The sequence below is a fragment of the Papio anubis genome, chromosome 19 (assembly GCF_008728515.1).
Source record: "Papio anubis isolate 15944 chromosome 19, Panubis1.0, whole genome shotgun sequence".
In the NCBI taxonomy this organism is placed as follows: Eukaryota; Metazoa; Chordata; class Mammalia; order Primates; family Cercopithecidae; genus Papio; species Papio anubis.
The window spans coordinates 18,368,198-18,387,840 of record NC_044994.1 but is presented as its reverse complement, the minus strand read 5'-3'; the positions used below and the strand labels follow the sequence as shown (position 1 = coordinate 18,387,840).

At 39.1% G+C, this 19,643-nt stretch overlaps 1 protein-coding gene across 2 annotated transcripts in view; it reads right to left on the bottom strand.

Moving 5' to 3' along the window:
- The window catches only part of TAF4B (TATA-box binding protein associated factor 4b), a 151,078-nt gene that overhangs the window by 112,102 nt on the left and 19,333 nt on the right, over positions 1 to 19,643 (bottom strand). For both annotated transcript variants that reach the window (XM_031658749.1, XM_003914256.4), the window contains exons 2-5: positions 16,440 to 16,585; positions 14,127 to 14,234; positions 7,050 to 7,211; positions 6,821 to 6,943 (exon numbers count right to left, since the gene is read on the bottom strand). In XM_031658749.1, coding sequence (XP_031514609.1) covers positions 6,821 to 6,943; positions 7,050 to 7,211; positions 14,127 to 14,234; positions 16,440 to 16,585 — 539 coding nt within the window. The remainder of the gene's footprint in view (positions 1 to 6,820; positions 6,944 to 7,049; positions 7,212 to 14,126; positions 14,235 to 16,439; positions 16,586 to 19,643) is intronic.

The window sequence follows — 19,643 nt, the reverse complement described above, 5'->3', positions numbered from 1 at the left end:
GGATTGTAGATATAGCAAACTTTTCACAAATGATAAAGTCAATTAAATATAGGCCTTTTTTCATGCCAGCTATGAAATGTGTAAGCATAAATAATAGAGATGTTTATTCATACAGAATACAATGAAGGGGTGATTTTTTTTTCTTTTAAAGATCCCAGGAAGCAAAGAGAAGAGCTGACAGGCCGAGTAATAGTACATTATTACAATCTGTTAAGAACAATTAAGAAGTGAAGGCACAGGTGTCTTAAATTTCTTAGGGTAGGGAACAGGAAGTTACTCAGTTTGGAGACCTTGATGTTTAAGTTCTCTAAAACAATTTGGAAATTAATCTGCTAGCTTGCTGCTGTTCTTTGCACACAAGAGTCAGGGACAACATTTCCAGAATTAGTAGAAGTATTTCCAAAATACCCTGATGCCAGTGATAATGTGTAAGATGTAGCTGATTGAATTATCTTATTCTTTTCAAATATATATAGTTTTTAAAATTTTGCCTACTAGGACATATTTTATACTTAATAAAGATTGTAATTGTGTGGTGACAGAGAACATCTGGTTTGTTCTTCATGAAGTCATGGAAGGAGCATTCAAGTAAAGGTAACTATGACCTTAGATTTAAAAAAAAAAAAAAATTCAGCTTTTATTTTAGAATCAGGAGGTACAAGTTTGGGGTACAGGTAGTGTACCAGGTACACTCGTCACCCAGGTAGTGAGCACAGTTATCTGGGAAGTAGTTTTTCAGCCCTCACACCCCCTCACTCCCACTTTCTAGTAGTTCTCAGTGTCTACTGTTGCCATCTTTATGTCCATGTGTACTTAATGTTTAGCTCCCACTTATAAGTGAGAACATGTAGTATCTGGTTTTCTATTCCTGCATTAATTTGCTTAGGATAATGGCCATTTATGCTGCTACAAAAGACATGATCTTGTTCTTTTTTATGGCTGTGTAGTATTCCATGGTGTATATGTACCACTTTTTATTTATCCATCCCACTGTCAATGAACACCCCTGCTGATTCCATGTCTTGGCTGTTCTGAGTAGTGCTGCAATAAACATACAAGAGCGTATGTTTTTTATAGAATGATTTATTTTCCCTTGGATATATACCCAGTAATGGCATTGCTGGGTCAAATGGTAGTTCTATTTTTAGTTCTTTAAGAAATCTTCAAACTGTTTTCCACAATGGCCAAATTAATTTACATTCCCACCAACAGCATATAAGTGTTCGCTTTTCTCCACAGCCCCACCAGCATCTGTTTTTCCACTTCTTAATAACAGCCATTTTGACTAGCATGGATGGTATCTCACTGTGGTTCTGATTTGCATTTCTCTGATGATTAGTGATGATGAGCATCTTTTCATGTTTGTTGGCTGCTTGTATGTCTTCTTTTCAGAAGTGTCTGTTCATGTCCTTTACCCATTTTTTAATGGGGTTGTTTTTTTCTTGTTGATTTTTGTTTAAGTTTCTGATTTTTTCTGTATATTAGACCTTTGTCAGATATATAGTTCGCAAATATTTTCTTCCATTCTGTAGGTGGTCTGTTTACTATGTTGACAGTATCTTCTGCTGTGCAGAAGCTCTTAGTTTAGGTTCCACTTGTCATTTTTTGTTTTTGTTGCAACTTCTTTTGGAGAGTTAGCCACAAATCCTTTGCCAAGGCCAATGTCAGGAAGGGTATTTCCTGGGTTTTCTTCTAGGACTTTTACAATTTGAGGTCTTACATTTAAATCTTTAATCCATCTCAAGTTAATTTTTATATATGGTGAAAAGTAGGGGTCCAGTTTCATTCTTCTGCACATAGATAACCAGTTATCCCGGCACCATTTGAAGAATCAGTCCTTTTCCCACTACTTTTTTTTTTTTTTAGATGGAGTCTCACTGTGTCACCTAGGCTGTAGTGCAGTGGCAAGATCTTGGCCCACTGCAACCTCCCCCTCCTGGGTTCAGGCAATTCCCCTGCCTCGGCCTCCTGAGTAGCTGGGACTATAGGCATATGCCACCACATCCAGCTTATTTTTATATTTTTTTAGTAGAGATGGGGTTTCGCCATGTTGGCCATACTGGTCTCAACCTCCTGACCACAAGTGATCCGCCTGCCTCAGCCTCCCAAAGTGCTGGGATTATAATAGGTATGAGCCACTGTGGCCAGGCCCCATTACTTATTTTTGTCGACACTGTCAAAGATTAGATAGTTGTAGGTGTGCAGCTTTATTTCTGGGTTCTCTATTCTGTTCAATTGTTCTATGTGTCTATTTTTGTATCAGTGCCATGCTGTTTGGGTCACTGTAGCCTTATAGCATAGTTTGAAGTCAGGTAATGTGATGCCACTTGGCTTTGTTCTTTTTGCTTAGAATTATTTTGGCTATTCAGGCTCTTTTTTGGTCCTACATGAATTTTAAAACAGTTTTCTCTAATTCTGTGAAAAATGACATTTATAGTTTGACAGGAATAACACTGAATCTGTAAATTGCTTTGGGTAGTATGGCTATTTTAATGATATCAATTCTTTCAATCCATAAGCATGAATTTTCAGCAGTGTTTTGTATTTCTCCTTGTAGAGATCTTTCACGTCCTTGGTTAGCTGTATTCCCAGGTACTTCATTTTTGTGTGTGTGGCTATTGTAAATGGGACTGTGCTCTTGATTTGGCTCTTAGCTAGAACGTTTTTGGTGTATAGAAATGCTACTGATTTTTGAACACTGATTTTATACCCTGAAACTTTACTAAAGTCGTTTATCAGTTCTAGAATCCTTTTGGCAGAGTCTTTAGGATTTTCTAGGCATAGAATCATATCATCAGTGAAGACAGAGTTTTACTCCTTTTTTTCCTATCTGGAGGCCTTTTATTTCTTTCTCTTGCCTGACTGCTCTGGCTAGAACTTCCAGTATCATGTTAAATAGGAATGGTGAGACCTTGTCTTGTTCCAATTCTCAACGGAAATGGTTCAAGCTTTTGCTCATTCAGTATGATATTGGCTATGGATCTGCAAGACTATTTTCAGAATGACACTGTAAATCCATAACAGCAGTTCCAAAGAACTGAGGAACTTACACATTGCTTACACTATTAAGCATTTCAGGAGTATGTGTGGTCTATATTATTTTCCATTAATACTAATATCTTGGAGAGAAAGCCTTTTTCACTAAGCTAATATTTGCACAGATGGTGCAAAGGCAATAATGGGTTAAACTACTGGCAAGAAAGGCAATGGCAAAGTGAAACAGCCGTCATCACATTCTACAGTGCTATGTGCTTGGAGGGAAAAAAAAAAAAGAAGAAGAAGAAGGCCAAGCACAGTGGCTCACACCTGTAATCCCAGTACTTTGGAGGGCCAAGGGTGCAGGATCACTTGAGGCCAGGAGTTGGGAGACTACCCTGGGCAACACAGTGAGACCCTATCACTACAAAAAAAATATTTTAAAATTAGCTGGGCATGATGGCACACACCTCTAGTCCTAGCTTTTGGAGGGTGAAGTGGAAGGAGCCCTTGAGCCCTAAGTTTGAGGCTGCAGTGAGCTAGTATCATACCACTGCACTCCAGCCTGAGCAACAGAGCAAGACTCTTGCTCTAAAAAGTAAAAATAAAAAAAATAGAGCCAATTTCGCTTTGAAACATCCTTGGATGAAGCAGTAAAAATTAACTTTACTAAATCTCAACTCTGCAGTAGAAACCTCTTTAATTGTGTATAACAAAATAGAAACCAAACATAAAGCATTTCTGTTGCAGATCAAAGTAAGAGAATCTAGGAAAAGTACTGTAATTGAGTCACTAGCTAAACTAGCCACTTTTTCCCATTTTTACTGAAAAGAATGGCAAAGCAATTGTGGTTATTCAGACTTGGGTATTTGTTAGATATTTTCTCAAGAACAAACTAAACCTCTAATAGTGAGGAAAATAATTGAGAGTATTTATTGCTAATGATAAAAATTAAAGCTCTCAAGCCAAAATTACAATTTTGAAAAATGTATAACAACTATTCTGAGCTTGATAGCTTCCTGGTATAAGAATTTTCTAATAAGGTTGGTGAATTTAATGCGCATGTTATTTTGATATCTTAAATAATAAAACTGGAAACATTTGAAAGATCTGCATAACTCAGTGAACCAGTATTTTTCCCAATGAACAATGAATGTCATTACAAAAATCATACGTGGGTAAAAGATCCATTCAGGGTGCAAAATAAACCAGTAGACTCTAAAGACTATCCACCATGATCTGGAGAAAAGCTATTTTAATAAGATAATCACTATTCCAACCACCTCTCTTCACAAGACCAGATATTCTCCAAATACTTCCAAAAAAATAACACATCACAAAACAGACTAAATGCAGAAGAACATATGAGAATCCAGCTGTTTTCCATTAGGTCAGCCACTAAGGAGATTTGCAAAATTGGTATAGCAATGCCACTCTTCTCATTCAATTTTGTTGTTGTTTTGGAAACTCGGTTTTCACTTAAATGCTAGTTATGTTAACGCTTAATGTGTTTACTGTTATTTTTTAATAAACAAGCTGGGCACGGTGGCTCACGTCTGTAATTCTAGCACTTTGCCAGGCCGAGATGGGACGATTACTTGAGCTCAGGAGTTTGAGATCAGCCTGGGCAACATAGCAAGACCCTCTCTCTACAAAAAAATTTAAAAAATGAGCCAGAAGTGGTGGCACATGTCAGTGGTCCCAGTTACCTGGGAGGTTGAGGTGGTAGGACTGCTTGATCCCAGGAGGGTCAGGACAGCAGGGAGCCTTGTTCATGCCACTGCACTCCAGCCTGGGTGACAGAGTAAGACCCTACCTCAAAAAAAATTTTTTTAATACAAAAATGTTAAACATTTTTCAGTTTTAATGTTAACTCCACAAAAACAAAATGCCTTGGGGAGTCCTCAAGTTTTCAGAATATAAAGGTATCCTGAAACCAAATTATTTTAGAACTGCTGTTTAGTCATTCTAAAGTAAACAGATCTTAAAACCAGAGGCAATATTGCTCCTAACTGCTCCTATCTGTCCATAAAATTCACCCATGTTTTGTGGTTAAAAAGTCTTTAATATTTTATGGGATATGTGTTCCTTTCCATCATGTCTCTTCATCTAGAGTATTCCATTTCAGAGAAACAAGTCATCATATCCCCTTTCAAAACTAGCAAACCTTGAAAAGGGAAGATCAAAAGCTCAATGTTTACTTTTAAAAAGACACCCAAAAGTTGAATTAAAAATTTGTTAGTATGACGTATTTTAGACATCCGAAATAAAAACATCTTCCCAAATGAAAAACTAACCATTTCAAGTGTGCTTTATTTCTAACATCTTACAGGCAGCATTAAAAACAGTAGTAAAGAAGGTATTTTAATATTTATAAACTATGCTTGTTTTTGCTGTATAATAATTGAAATATACACATTTTCTACTGGGGAAAAAAGGACAATTTTTATGTGAAAAATATAATTCTAATTACGTGGTGAGAGAAATCTGTATATTATAGTAGTTCAAAAAATCCAAATCCATTTGTCTGTTACGTCCTCAGCATGCCTTAAGCATATAATATGAAATATTTGCTAACTTCCACCTTCACTCTTTTTAGTGTACCTATATATTTTACCTGAAAGAGGACGTAAGAAACCAAAGGCATATAATTTGGTGGCTAAAAGACATAGCACCTTGGCATTCATAAAAATATCAATGATCATCATGTTTAACATTCTCATCTGTAAGATGAGAATCTTATAGATAAGGAAAGTGAGGCCTAAGAGCATTAACTAACTTTTGTGGTCCCAAAGCTTCACGTCTGTCGGACATATGAGAACTGAATTTCGTTATCTATTGATAGCCTGGCTTTCTGAGATTTCATAATTCTTTTTTTTTTTTTTTTTTTTTGGAGACAGAGTCTTGCTCTGCTGCCCAGGCTAGGGTGCAGTGGTGCAATCTCAGCTTACTGCAACCTCCGCCTCCCAGGTTCAAGCGATTCTCCTGCCTCAGCCTCCCAAGTAGCTGGGATTACAGCCATGTGCCACCACACCTGGCTAATTTTTGTATTTTTAGTAGAGACAAGGTTTTACCATGTTGGCCAGTCTGGTCTCAAACACCTGACCTCAGGCGATCCACCTGCCTCGGCCTCACAAAGTGCTGGGATTACAGACATGAGCCACTGCACCCAGGCAAGATTTCATAATTCTAACAATTTCCTATTGACTAAATAATGAACCTTCTCTCCGAGGCCCTCTGTATGGTAAGCGAGGCAAGACTGATGAACAGAAATAATATATATATCAAAACATCATGTTGCATATCTTAAACATAAACAATTTTTAAAAAGGTAAATTTTAAAAAGAAATATACAATAGGTTTATCTAGCCAAGATTAATAATCTTTACAAAGCTTTCAAGAGGCAAAAAACAAAATTTATCAAGAACTACATTTAAAATAAATCTCAGGCCGGGCTTGGTGGCTCATGCCTGTTATCCCAGCACTTTGGGAAGTCAGGGCGAGTGCATCACTTGAAGCCAGGGAGTTTGAGACCAGCCTGGTCAACATGGCAAAACTCCGTCTCTACTAAAAATACAAAAATTAGCAGAGTGTGGTGGTGCACACCTGTAATCCCACCTACTCGAGAAGCTGAGGCACAAGAATCGTTTGAACCCAGGAGGCAGAGGTTGCAGTGAGTCGAGATCACGCCACTGCACTCCAGCTTGGGCAACAGAGCAAGACTCTGTCTCAAAAAAATTAATTAATTAATTTAAATAAATATCATTTAAAAATATGCATTTCCCAATTAAAACATGTTATATGGATTCTACCAGAACCTGCAGGATTTTATAGCACTACTTACCAAAAGTTGTTCCACCAGCTTCTTCACATTTTGTCCCATTTCTGGGGACTGTGATCCACTACATGCTAGTTTTATTAACATTGCAAGGAAGTTCTTGCATTTCTTCACATTTTCTAGCATTGTCTAAATATGAAAATGTAAATATAAGCAAACACAAGTGTTAGTGAGCAAACAACTCAAAAAATCTTGCAAGGAACAAGATTTATATAAGGTGCAAGTAAGAGCTTACCGGAGAAAGATTAACCTGAACAGCTGCTGAGTTCTCTGCTTTAAGATTGGGCTCATTTGAAGGAGTGGATGATGCTCCCAAACTTGAAGGCTTCAGGGTAGTTACAGTATTCAACGGCTTTCCAGGAGTAACTGTGACGACACTGGTTGGCACAGTCACAGACTGAAATTAAAGGTATTAAATATTTAGGCATGTATTACTATGACACATTAGTGGGTGCCTCATTTCACACTCATCAGACAAGTTAATTTTGACATCTGTGGTTTTATGTTATGCTCTACTAGTCTAAGGTAATATAACACAGTTCTAGGAATTCTTGAGTCTAGCAGATCTGGGTTTCATTCTCACCACATCTATCTACTATTTCATTACCACCTACCAAGTGTTGACTGTAGGCAAGTTACTTAATCCTGGTAATCCTGATTACTCTCTGCAAAAACAGGGATAGGAACGGTACCTGCTGTCCTAGGATTTTTTGTGAAAAACAGTGCTAAAGCAAATAAGTCCTCAAAAAATACTATTAACACTCCAAGAAGTATTTGAAAGTCTTTATGAGAACATAGAATACTCTGCTTTCTCTTAAGAACAGAGCAGAGCAATCTACTTATTATCTAACATTCAGATAAACTGCTTTTATGTAGACTATTAAAGTAAGCATGAAGAATATTACAAAATGTGGTATGTTCACACTGAAAAGAATTTCAGTTGTTTCCTCTACCTTCTATCAAAATGAGGTGTGACTCTAGCACCACCTACAGGACAAAAACCTCATACAAGAAATCACAAGTCAGGTAGTAATTTAGAAAATCACATTGAGATAAAGCAACAATCTTATTTTAAAGACAAACACTAAAAGTTAAGAACATAATAAAAGTTTGGGATCAGGAATAAGGAATAGTATTTACATACAATTCACACAGAAAACTGAAAAATGCACCATCATTTAATTTAAATGTCTATGTTCTACAAGCATGCAACTCTAAAAGGTCAAGTTGCTATCACCTTCAAGAAAACTTCCTTCTATAATAGTCAAGATAAGTGAATTTGAATGTACAACAAAATCTCCCACATTAGAGAGACTGGAACATATATTAGACAAGAATGTTCTGAGGGTAACAAATGGGAAGGAGGACAAGTGCAGTGGCTCACACTTACAACACCAGCACTTTGGAAGGCTGAGCCAGGAGGAGTGCCTGAGGACAGGAGTTTGAGACCAGTCTGGGCAACATAACAAGACCCTGTCTCCAGGAAAAAATTTCCTTTACAAACGGGGAGAACATTTAAAATGCTGAGAATTGACAGGAGAGGGGTGGGGACACATGGTAGCCCTAAGGTGGGTTTGGGATATATGGGCCTTCATTTTACTATTATTTTTTTCAAAAGCAAACATATTACGTATGTGTACATATTACATGTAGTCTTTTGTTTGCATGTATATTTCATATTAATGCATAATAAAAATATTAAATACCATATACTAATACATTTGAAACAAAACCAAAAGGGTTTTTGGAAAAACATGAAGTGACAAAATTAGCACAAAACACAGAAACTAGAATAGACAAATAAAAGATATTGAAATGATAACCAAAAAGACCTCCCTCCCTCAAGTCTCCAGACTCAGATACTTTCCATGTGATTTTTCCACACTTTTGCCTAACTCCTGTCTTAGACAACATGTTCCAGAAAAACAGAATAAGGAAAGCTGTTCAGTTCATTTTATGACAAAGGCTGTAACATATTTCAATACTGAATAAGGATAATAGAAGAAAAGTAAACTAAAAGCTCATCTGGCAAAAACTTTAATAAGATTTTTAAATTACTGATTAATGATGAGGACTAGAACTAACAATAAAGTTTTTAACAAAAGAGAAAAAATTAAAAATTACACCTTAATACAATTTTGTTAAATATAGATAGCGCCTCAAAGGCAACATTCAAAAGGAAGTCGCCCTCCTTTTCATATCCTTAGTCCTGCTCTCCAGAGACAACGACCATGCAGCTGCTTCTGAATTCTTGCGGAGATTTTCTAATACATTTTTAGTTTTCTGTACAGTAAATAAGCCTCTTTCTTTAGTCTGTCTTATAATCAGTCATTAACTCTCTCCATAATTAAGAAAGTGTAATCTGGAATTTTAGCTGGTGGTTATGATCACCTCTGAGGACTGATGGGAGAGGTTTCATGGGGGCGTACTGTCCCCCTCCCTCAGGAAGCAAGCTAAAGTCCAACTGAAATGTGAGTTTAGGAAAAACGTCCTATCATTTATAAGAAGAGGGAACATTTATGGAATTCTTTTTATCCTGTCTCCGGTAAAAAAAAAATCTGTCCTTCATAACACTTTCTAGTATAGCTACTACTTGTATCTCACCACAGTGGTCCCCAACCCCCGTGCCGCGGGCGGGTATGGGTCTGTGGCCTGTTAAGAACCCGGACACACAGAGGCAAGTGAGCATTATTGCCTGAGCTTTGCCTCCTGTCAGATCGGCGGCGCCATTGCAATCTCATAGCAGCGGGAACCCTCTCGTGAACTGCGCATGCAGGGGATTTAAGCTGCACTCTCCTCGTGAGAATCTAATGCCTGATGATCTTGATAGACGCAACCCGGTAGACACGGTGAAGGTCCCAGAAGAATCGCCCACACGCCTGCCCACTGGGAGGAGGGGTGGAGCCTCGGGAAGATCATGCCCTTTGCAAGGGGGAGGAGCCTGGCCTCTCCTGTTCCTGTGTGGTGACCCCGAGATTCAATTTGTGAGATGGGGGCCTGTTAACGGGAACCCCTCTGGCTTTGCTGAGTTTTTTTTTTTTCTTTTTGCCTAATAAATTCCATTTCCCCTCATCCTTCAAAGTGTTTTTGTTTTGTTTTGTTTTGTTTTGTTTGAGACGCAGTGTTGCTCTGTCACCCAGGCTGAAGTGCAGTGGTGCGATCTCGGCTCACTGTAATCTCCAACTCCCTGGTTCAAACGATTCTCCTGTCTCAGCCTCCTCAATAGCTGGGATTACAGGCGCCCACCACTACACCCGGCTCATTTTTGAACTCTTAGTAGAGACAGGGTTTCACCATGATGGCCAAGCTGGTCTCGAACTCCTGATCTCAGGTGATCCACCCATCTAGGCCTCCCAAAGAGCTGGGATTACAGGTGTGACCCACCGTGCCCAGCCCAAAGTGTCTTAAACTCAATCACAACTCTGCCTTTGACTCAATAGACCAGCCAATAGTAACTTCAATGCTTTGCAAAGCTGCACTGACTGACTAGGCATGTTTTGAGGACAGGAGGAAAACGGACTGAAGTATATGTGAAATAAACGTGTGAAAATCAATTCTACACAGAGCCGATAAAATGAGTTGTATGGAAATTGAGAAGATGAAATAGCATTTTAAGGAGGGTCATTTTCTGTACCTGTCTGAAAGAGCAATCACTTTAGGTATGTTCATATTTAATTAGAAATACTATTCATTTGCACATTAGATTCCAACCTAACAATGAGCCAAACTACATCTTCATCAAATACAACATAAAAGTGAACACAAGATTTCTAACTAGTCCTTGTGTTATATTTATTAGACTAAGCCTAATAGGAAAACACTTCCAAAATTTCTTAACACACACATTTGCCTTTACAGTCTGACAATCAATCAAGTACAAGGAGTTGTATCTTCTTTCATTTTTAAGTTCTAGCTCCTTATTTCCATGCCTAAAACTGAGACGCTTATCCCTTAAAGTGGACAGGTATCATTAACTTCATTCTTTACTAATTTCCACTGCTCTAGGTTACCACTAATGAGTAGCCCAACTTAAAATATGCATCAACCTAAATTAGGAAAAATAAATGGTTCACACAAAAACATCAATGACAGATTAGCATGAGCATTTTAAGATACCTACGGACATGAGGAAACACACAAATTTCAATTATTTCTATTGTGACAAAGTCACAGGTATGTACTAACACAATGTAATACTCCATAGTTCCATAGTTTGAAGCCTACATTCATAGCTGAAAGAAATTCTAAGTTTTAGCTAAAGCTTAGTAAAGATTTTCCCCCTCATCTGAATTCAGACTCCAGGTTGTCTCTTTTATAAAAACTACTAATATAGGCTGGGTGCAATGGCTGATCCTTATAATCCCAGCATTTTGCAAGGCAGAGGCAGGAGGATTTGCCTGAGCCCCAGTAGTTCAAGAACAGCCTGGGCAACAGAGTAAGACCTCATCTCTATTTTTTAAATAAAGTAATTTTTTTAAAAACTACAAATATAATTAGTGTTCACTGACTATGATTACTAAGTAAATGAACACAAGCGTTCACGTTCTAGAACTATTAAGACTTCAACGAATATTTAGAGAGCACAGAAATAGAATTGTGGCTGTAGCTGGCAGGGGACAGATTAAAGTCCATGGATGTGGAGAATCCCTGATACACTCTAAGAAGTAATATCCAAGAAACACACTTTACCACTAAACTGGCTCCCAAAAGGGCCCTGAAGAAGTAGTGTAGTGGAGTTCCTTCAGTTATCCCAGCACAACGTAATTTGCTCTCTGTGTCCTGAAGAGCCATAATGTACAAATGGCAATCTTAAGTACCTAAGATCATGTTGCTAAGTATGTTTTCTCTCTGCAATATATTTTTTTAACCTGTGGTGTTATTTATGTACTGAATCTTTAAGAACTATATCCAATGAAAAACTGATATACTCGAAGTACTGATAGTCTAAAGTGGTTAACTTCTTCATAAAACAATATAATAGTAGCTATCAATAGGCCTAAATTTATATTATTTGGCTCAATAATCTCCTTAGAATTTATCCTAAGGAAAAAAAATACAGTAGGTTTTGAGATAATCAGTACATAGGTCATTAAGAACAGTTTCCAGAGTCAGATAAAGGCTCAAATCCTCACTCTGCCACATACTAGCAGAAATCAGGCAAGCTTCTTAATCTTCATATAAAATGGAGATAACACTTCCTTATAGTATAGTCAAAAGGATGAAACGAGATGATGAATGTAAGGCACCTAAAAAAGTGTCAAGCATGTTAAGTGCCAACAAATGGTATTAGTAGAAAAATACTATGTTTAAAATCAGATTCACTGCTCATCATTTGTTAGAAGAAAACAATGTGAGCAGTATGGTTAAAGTTTGTAACACCAAAAGAGGGTCTGATCCGCTAGCATGGGATTCCACATAGCATGCTCCAAGAAGATGCATAGTCCCAGGACTATTGGATCCACTGGTTTTATCACGTATCTTGACTCAGAAACCAGGAGTCTAGTAAAATTTTAGAACAACCTGCAAGAGGTACAGGTGAAGTACAAACATAGAGGCAATACTCTATGAATATGGGATTCCATCCTCCAAGACTCAGCATACTAATTGAATCAAAAATTTCCATATGGTACTATGTCCCCAATAAGACAAACCCATAGATCAAGGAATCAAGGAGAAGCAGCATGAATGGCCCCACTTATCATCACTCACAACAAAGACTCACCAGAGGACATTTTGTTTCCCATTTCTGCCCACAGGAAGCAAACACTTCCACCAGAGGACAAAGCAAGAGTTCCTACAGACACTAAAAACAGACACTAAGAGTTGGGTGTGGTGGCTCATGCCTGTAATCCCAGGACGTTGGGAGGCTGAGGTAGATGGATTACTTGGTCAGGAGTTCAAGACCAGCCTGACCAACATGGTGAAACCCCGTCCCTACTAAAAATACAAAAAATCGGCTGGGCGTGGTGGCACATGCCTATAATCCCAGCTACTTGGGAGGCTGAGGCAGGAGAATCACTGGAACCCAGGGGGTAGAGGTTGCAGTGAGCCAAGATCGCACCACTGTGCTCCAGCCTGGGCAATACAGCAAGACTCTGTCCTCAAAAATAAATAAAATAAAATAAAATAAAATAAAATAAAATAGACACTATGGCTGCACTCTGGTTCCTTATAACCATGATCCAGCAGGAAAGAGAAGAGTAATTATCTTCAGAAGAGTAATTGATTCCCATCATCTGGAGGAGGTAGGGTCGCTATTACACAATGGAGGCAAAAAGAAGTATGTGGTGAATCCATGTGATTCAGAAGATTCACTTAAATGCCTCCTTATATTTCCTTGCCCAATTGTAATGATAAATAGACAAATGTAGCAACCCTGACCTCAAATGAAGATGGTTATTAAGACCACAGATCCCTCAGGGATGAGGGTCTGGTCACGTTATCACTTAAGTTAATGAAGACCAGTATAGCTGGTAGTTGAGGGTGAACAGAATCTAGGAAGGGAGAGTGGAAGAGGGTAATAATTAGTATCAGGTGCCACCAGAAACCAGCTGCAGCAGTGGGGACTGTAGTTCATCGTATTAACCTCCTCTTTGTTTCCCCAAAGAAGAAAACCATGAGAATCCCAGAACAGCTGATCTCCAACATGTATGAAGAAACAGATCCAAGTGATGCAAGGAGTAGCCTGTGATGAACCACGACAAGGAGTGATATGTACTGTCCTAACTAGCTGCTAGGAATGATATTAGACAGCCTCCATTTATCAGTTCCCTCAGGCTTCCCTCAGCTGCAGAGGATCACCTTGCCCAAAGGTAACTTTCCCAGGAAAGTCCACATGCAATGACTGAACAGAGAGTAGGAATTAAACCCAGCCAAACATGTTAGCCCATAGTGGGACAATGCTGACAGGCCATATATGCTCCAAAGTTCTCCACTAGGTTGGCTAAGGCTTTATTGGGCCTGCATCTAGTTCAAACTCTTACCTACTCTCCTTTCCTTCCATGGGTATTTATCCCTATATATCCCAAATTTCATCTCAGCACCTGCTTCCAGATACTGCAACACATGGCTATTAGGCAGATTTGTATTAATTTAATACACTTAAGTAAAACTGGTATTCCAAGAATATACACCATGTTTATCTTGTTTCCCAAACCTCCAACAGTTCCCAGTTTGATAAGTGCCATCATATATCACTGAATTGCTATCTTCAATGTCACATAGTAACTTATATATCTAACAGGAAATAACTAAATGATTTTTTTTTTAAGTTAAGAGAATAACCAGTGCACGAATGGCCAGTAAAACTTACTTGTACTGAGGAAGGCTTCGGAACAGTGGTTACCACAGTAGTTCCTATTTGTGCCAATTTTTTAACAGGTGTCACTGCCACTTTCTTGATTAATTGTGAGCTAGAGTTCTTGGCGGTGGAGGGGAGCAAGATAACAAAGTCATTAGCGTTAGTAATTTAAAATCAGTACTACAGTGAACGTTAGAACACTTTATGACAGCAAATGTATTTGTTATTACTGGCATTATAACCTTATGTGTTTTATGCACATTCTGTACTACAAACCTAACGGAACTGATCAGCTGCCCAGATGACACTCATTTCCTATTTCTAAGGTGGCAACTGATTCAATAAATAACCCATTTATCTGAAATTTCAAACTAAATAAATATTACAGTATTCAACATTAAAATATTAATCTTGACTCTGGTTCATACAGAAAAACTACAGATTCTTATGTAATATTTAATTATAAACAAAAACCTGCTAACCTCTATTCTCAACCCACAGTCATTAAACCAAACTACAAAGGGAAGGAGTAGCTATTATTGACAGATATGGTAACAGAGAAAATGACTGTTTCAGGACCTAGAATCAAATTAGTAGGGCACAAAAATGAAAAAAACTGGCAGAGAATGATTATTACAACAAAAAACAATGCAATCTGTCATTACAATGAGTCTGAGTCATCAAGAAAATGCTAAACTACATTCAGCATTTTTTATTTAAGTAAAATACCCATTTAAAAAAAAAAATATATATATATATACACACACATAGATATATATATGTATTTTTTTTTGAGACAGAGTCTCTGTCTGTCACCCAGGTTGGGGTACAATGGTGTGATCTCGGCTCACTGCAAGCTCTGCTTCCTGGGTTCACGCCATTCTCCTGCCTCAGCCTCCCGAGTAGCTGGGATTACAGGTGCCCGCCACCATGCCAGGGTAAGTATTTTGTATTTTTAGTAGAGACAGGGTTTCACCGTGTTAGCCAGGATGGTCTCGATCTCCTGATCCACCCACCTCGGCCTCCCAAAGTGCTGGGATTACAGGCATGAGCCACCGTGCCCGGCTCCATAAAAATGCTTTTAACTCTATCAAACATGGTAAGCTTCAGTTATCTACAAAGATCACCATGAATGTAAAATAAGTGGTTCTAACAATGCCAAGTTAATGAAATGCAGCAGATATCTGTACTTCTTAAAGATAACTTCTATAAGATACAAATAAAAATGAATACTATAGGCCGGGTATGGTGACTCACACCTGTAATCCCAGCACTTTGGGAGGCCAAGGTGGGCAGATCACCTGAGGCCAGGAGTTCGAGACCAGCCTGACCAACATGGAGAAACCCCATCTCTACGAAAAATACAAAATTAGCCAGGTATGGTAGCACATGCCTGTAATCCCAGCTACTCAGGAGGCTGAGGCAGGAGAATCACTTGAACCTTGGAGGCGGAGGCTGCAGTGAGCCGAGATCGTGACATTGCACTCCAACCTGGGTAACAAGAGAGAAACTCTGTCTCAAAAAAAAAAAAATTACTATTTTATCAAAAATTAAAATTAAAGTAGAACAAAGTAAGCACAGTGGCTTACACCTGTAATCCCAGCACTTTGAGGCTGAGGAAGGCAGATCACCTGAGGTCAGGAGTTCAAAACCAGCCTGGCTAGCATGGCAAAACCGTGTCCCTACTGAAAACACAAAACTTAGTCGGGCGTGGTGGCAGGCACCTGTAATCCCAGCTACTCGGGAGGCAGAACTATTATATTCTTTCCATTTAAGATGCAAATAGGCCAGGTGCAGTGGCTCACATCTGTAATCACAGCACTTTGGGAGGCCAAGGCAAAAGGATTGTCATGAGCCCAAGAGTTCAAGACCAGCCTGAGCAACAAAGTGACACACTGTCTCTGCAAAAAGTAAAATTAGGCGGGCATGGTGGTATGCAGTTGTGGTCCCAGCTACATGGGAGCCTGAGGCATTACCTGAGCTCGGGAGTTTGAGGCTGCAGTGAACCAACTGAGCCATGTTCACGCAACTATACTCCAGCCTGGGAGACAGAGTGAGACCCTGTCTCAAAAAAGATGGAAAGAACCCTCTGAACATTCCTTTGAGGACATAAAATCTGAATATGAAGACTGAATTTACTATTTTGGCAATTATCAGAGGACAAAACCAAAAATCTTTATTAAATTGACATACTCAAGGGAAGCTGACTTAAAAAGCTAAGCAGAATCATGTCTTACATTATTGTTTACTAGCAAACATATACACAACGTTTATATGAAAATTACAGCTGAGAAAGAAAGATGAAAAATATTTAAGGTATATTACCGGCACTGTACAGATTTTGACTGTTTGAGGATTCGCTGGTACTGCTGGCCTTGAGGTTATGTTACTTGTCGTCTCGGCTCTTGTTACAGCTTGCTGAGGAGATACCAACATCAGCTGACCACTGTTACTTTTAATCAACACGGTTCCTATATTTAAAAAAGGAAAAAAAAAGTGACCTCTGAGCCAATAAATACAGCATAACCATCACATATTTTCTTCTCCCATTTCTTTCAACACTTTAAAATGATGTCTTCAGTACTTAGTGAATTTCATGTCTGCTACTTATATACAAAGATGAACAAATGTTTTTACTCCAAGCTATTTAAAAATGTAAAATCTATGAATACAATGAGATGTTCCTGAAGAAAGCAAAACACTTTTCCTTCATGACATCAAAACTATCTATAAAGCTACAGTAATTAAGATGGTGGGGTTAACGGCATAAGACTGAATAAGCTGACCACTGGAATAGAATAGAGAACCCCCAAATCAACTCATGCAGATATGTCATATCACATTTTCCTAAAAGGCTCTGTAGATTCATGAGGAAAGGAGAGACTATTCAGTAAATGGGGCTGGTCAATTAGCTGGTCTATATGGAAAAGATAAAATTTGAGAAAGAAAAATATATATAAATGTGAGCCCTTTAAAATTATCTCCCCCAGAGAGGCATTAAAATGAGACAGCAATTAGGTCTTACTCCCCTTTGCTATGTAATCAATCCTCTCTTGAAACTGCTTGCTGTAGCCACAAGTAACTTTAAAGTAACCTAACAACGCCACATGCCAGATAACATAAACCACACTCTATAGTTCAACAAGGTATAATCAATCAGTGTTATTTCTGCAAACCAATGAGGATTCCTGACAAGTAACTCTTTTTTTTTTTTTTTTTTTTTTTGAGACAGAGTCTCGCTCTGTCGCCTAGGTGGCTCACTGGGCTCACTGCAACCTCTGCCTCCCAGGTTCAAGAGATTCTCCTGACTTACCCTCCCAAGTAGCTGGGATTACAGGCATGCATAACCATATCCGGCTAATTTTTTTATATTTTTAGTAGAGATGGGGTTTTGCCATGTTGGCCAGGCTGGTCTCAAACTCCTGACCTCAAGTGATCCTCCCACCTCAGCCTCCCAAAGTGCTGGATTACAGGTGTGAGCCACCACACCTGGCTGACAAGTAACGTTTTAATCAACCCACTCTTTATCCCCTTTTTTGCTTTTAAAAACCTGTTTGTTACAAAGGCACTCCCCAAGATAATTTGTGTGTCCTGGGCAGCTGTACTCAACGTTGCCCAAACAAACTCACTATATTGGCCGGGCGCGGTGGCTCAAACCTGTAATCCCAGCACTTTGGGAGGCCGAGGCAGGTGGATCACGAGGTCAGGAGATCGAGACCATCCTGGCTAACATGGTGAAACCCCGTCTCTACTAAAAATACAAAAAACTAGCCGGGCGTGGTGGTGGGCGCCTGTAGTCCCAGCTACTCGGAGGCTGAGGCAGGAGAATGGGTAAAAACCGGGGAGCGGAGCCTGCAGGGAGCCGAGGTCCGGCCACCGCACCCCAGCGGGGGAAACAGAGAGACCCCCATTCAAAAAAAAAAAAAAAAAAAAAAAAACTCACTATATTAATTTTGCCTCAGCTTCTTTCTTTTAGGTTGACCTTTCAGATGCCTATTTCACACATATTCACAAAAACCAGGTGCATTAAGAATATAAAAGTAAAAGGTAAAGATTTTTAAACTCTTAGACAACGTAGAAAATTATCTTTCTGCATGCCTGTAGTCCCAGCTACTTGGGACAATCACTGAGGCAGGAGGATAGCCTGAGCCCAGGAGCTCAAGGCTGCAGTGAGCTATGATCGTGCCTACACTCCAGCCTGGGACACAGAGCAAGAACCTTCTCAAAAGAGAGAAAGAGAGAGAGAGACAGAGAAAGGACTTTCTGAAATTGGGATAGGGAAGAATTTCTTAAAGTTTGATAAACTCAACTACATTAAAAGTAAAAACTGTTACTCAGCAAAAGACACCATCAGGTAATGAAGTAAAATTTTGGTTCACATATATTCAAAGGATGAGTATCCAAAATGCACAAAAGAAACACAGACGCCAAGGACAAGGAAAGGTAAATTAAGAGCACACTGAAATATCACTTCCTATCTACATAGACAAGCAAAGATTAAGATGACCAATGGCAATACCAAGGGTTAGAGAAAAGTGTATCAACAGGAATTCTAATATCTTGGTGGTAGCAGTACAATTTGGTACAACTAACTACTTTCTTCAATTTTACATGACTGTGCAAAATTTATTTCCGTTTGCGTATCCTGTAACTCAGTATTTCTAACCTAAAGTAATTCTTGGCCAGGCTTGGTGGCTCACGCCTGTAATCCCAACACTTTGGCAGGCTAAGGCAGGAAGATCTCTTGAGACCTGGGGTTTGAGACTATCCTGGGCAACAAAGTGAGACCCTGTCTCTACAAAAAAAAATTTTTTAATTAGCCAAATGCAGTGGGTGTGTGCCTGTAGTCCCAGCTACTCAACAGACTGAGGCAGGAGGCTCACTTGAGCCCAAAAGTTCAAGGATGCAGCAAGCTATGATGGTGCCACTGTGCTTCCGCCTAGGTGACAGAGCACAACACTGTGTCTTAATATAAATAAAATCTTTTTTAAAAAGTCTTTTGTGTCAAAAGGAGGCACAAACAAAAATATTCATAGCTGGAGTTCCACTTTCAGAATGGTGGCAAGAGGATCTCTACAACCCTGTTTCCCAGTAAAATAGGCGTAACTGGTGAAAATTATTTTTATAAAACAACCATTCAAAGTTTTTGGAAACTGGCCAGGCATGGTAGCTCACACTTGTAATCCCAGCACTTTGGGAGGCCAAGGCAGGCAGATCACTTGAGGCCAGGAGTTTGAGACCAGCCTGGCAAACATTGTGAATCCCCGTCTCTACTGAAAAAGACAAAAATCAGCCGAGTGTGGTGGCAGGCACCTGTAATCCCAGCTACTACTCAGGAGGTTGAAGCACGAGAATCACTTGAACCTGAGAGGCGGAGATTACAGTGAGTCGAGATCATGCCACTGCACTTCAGCCTGGGCGACACAGAGAGATTCTGTCTCAAAAAAAAAAGCGTTTGGAAACTGTCCTAAGGCATACAGAAAATGACTACAGTTATTGGAGATCTGCTAAAACTCAGTAAGAATAACA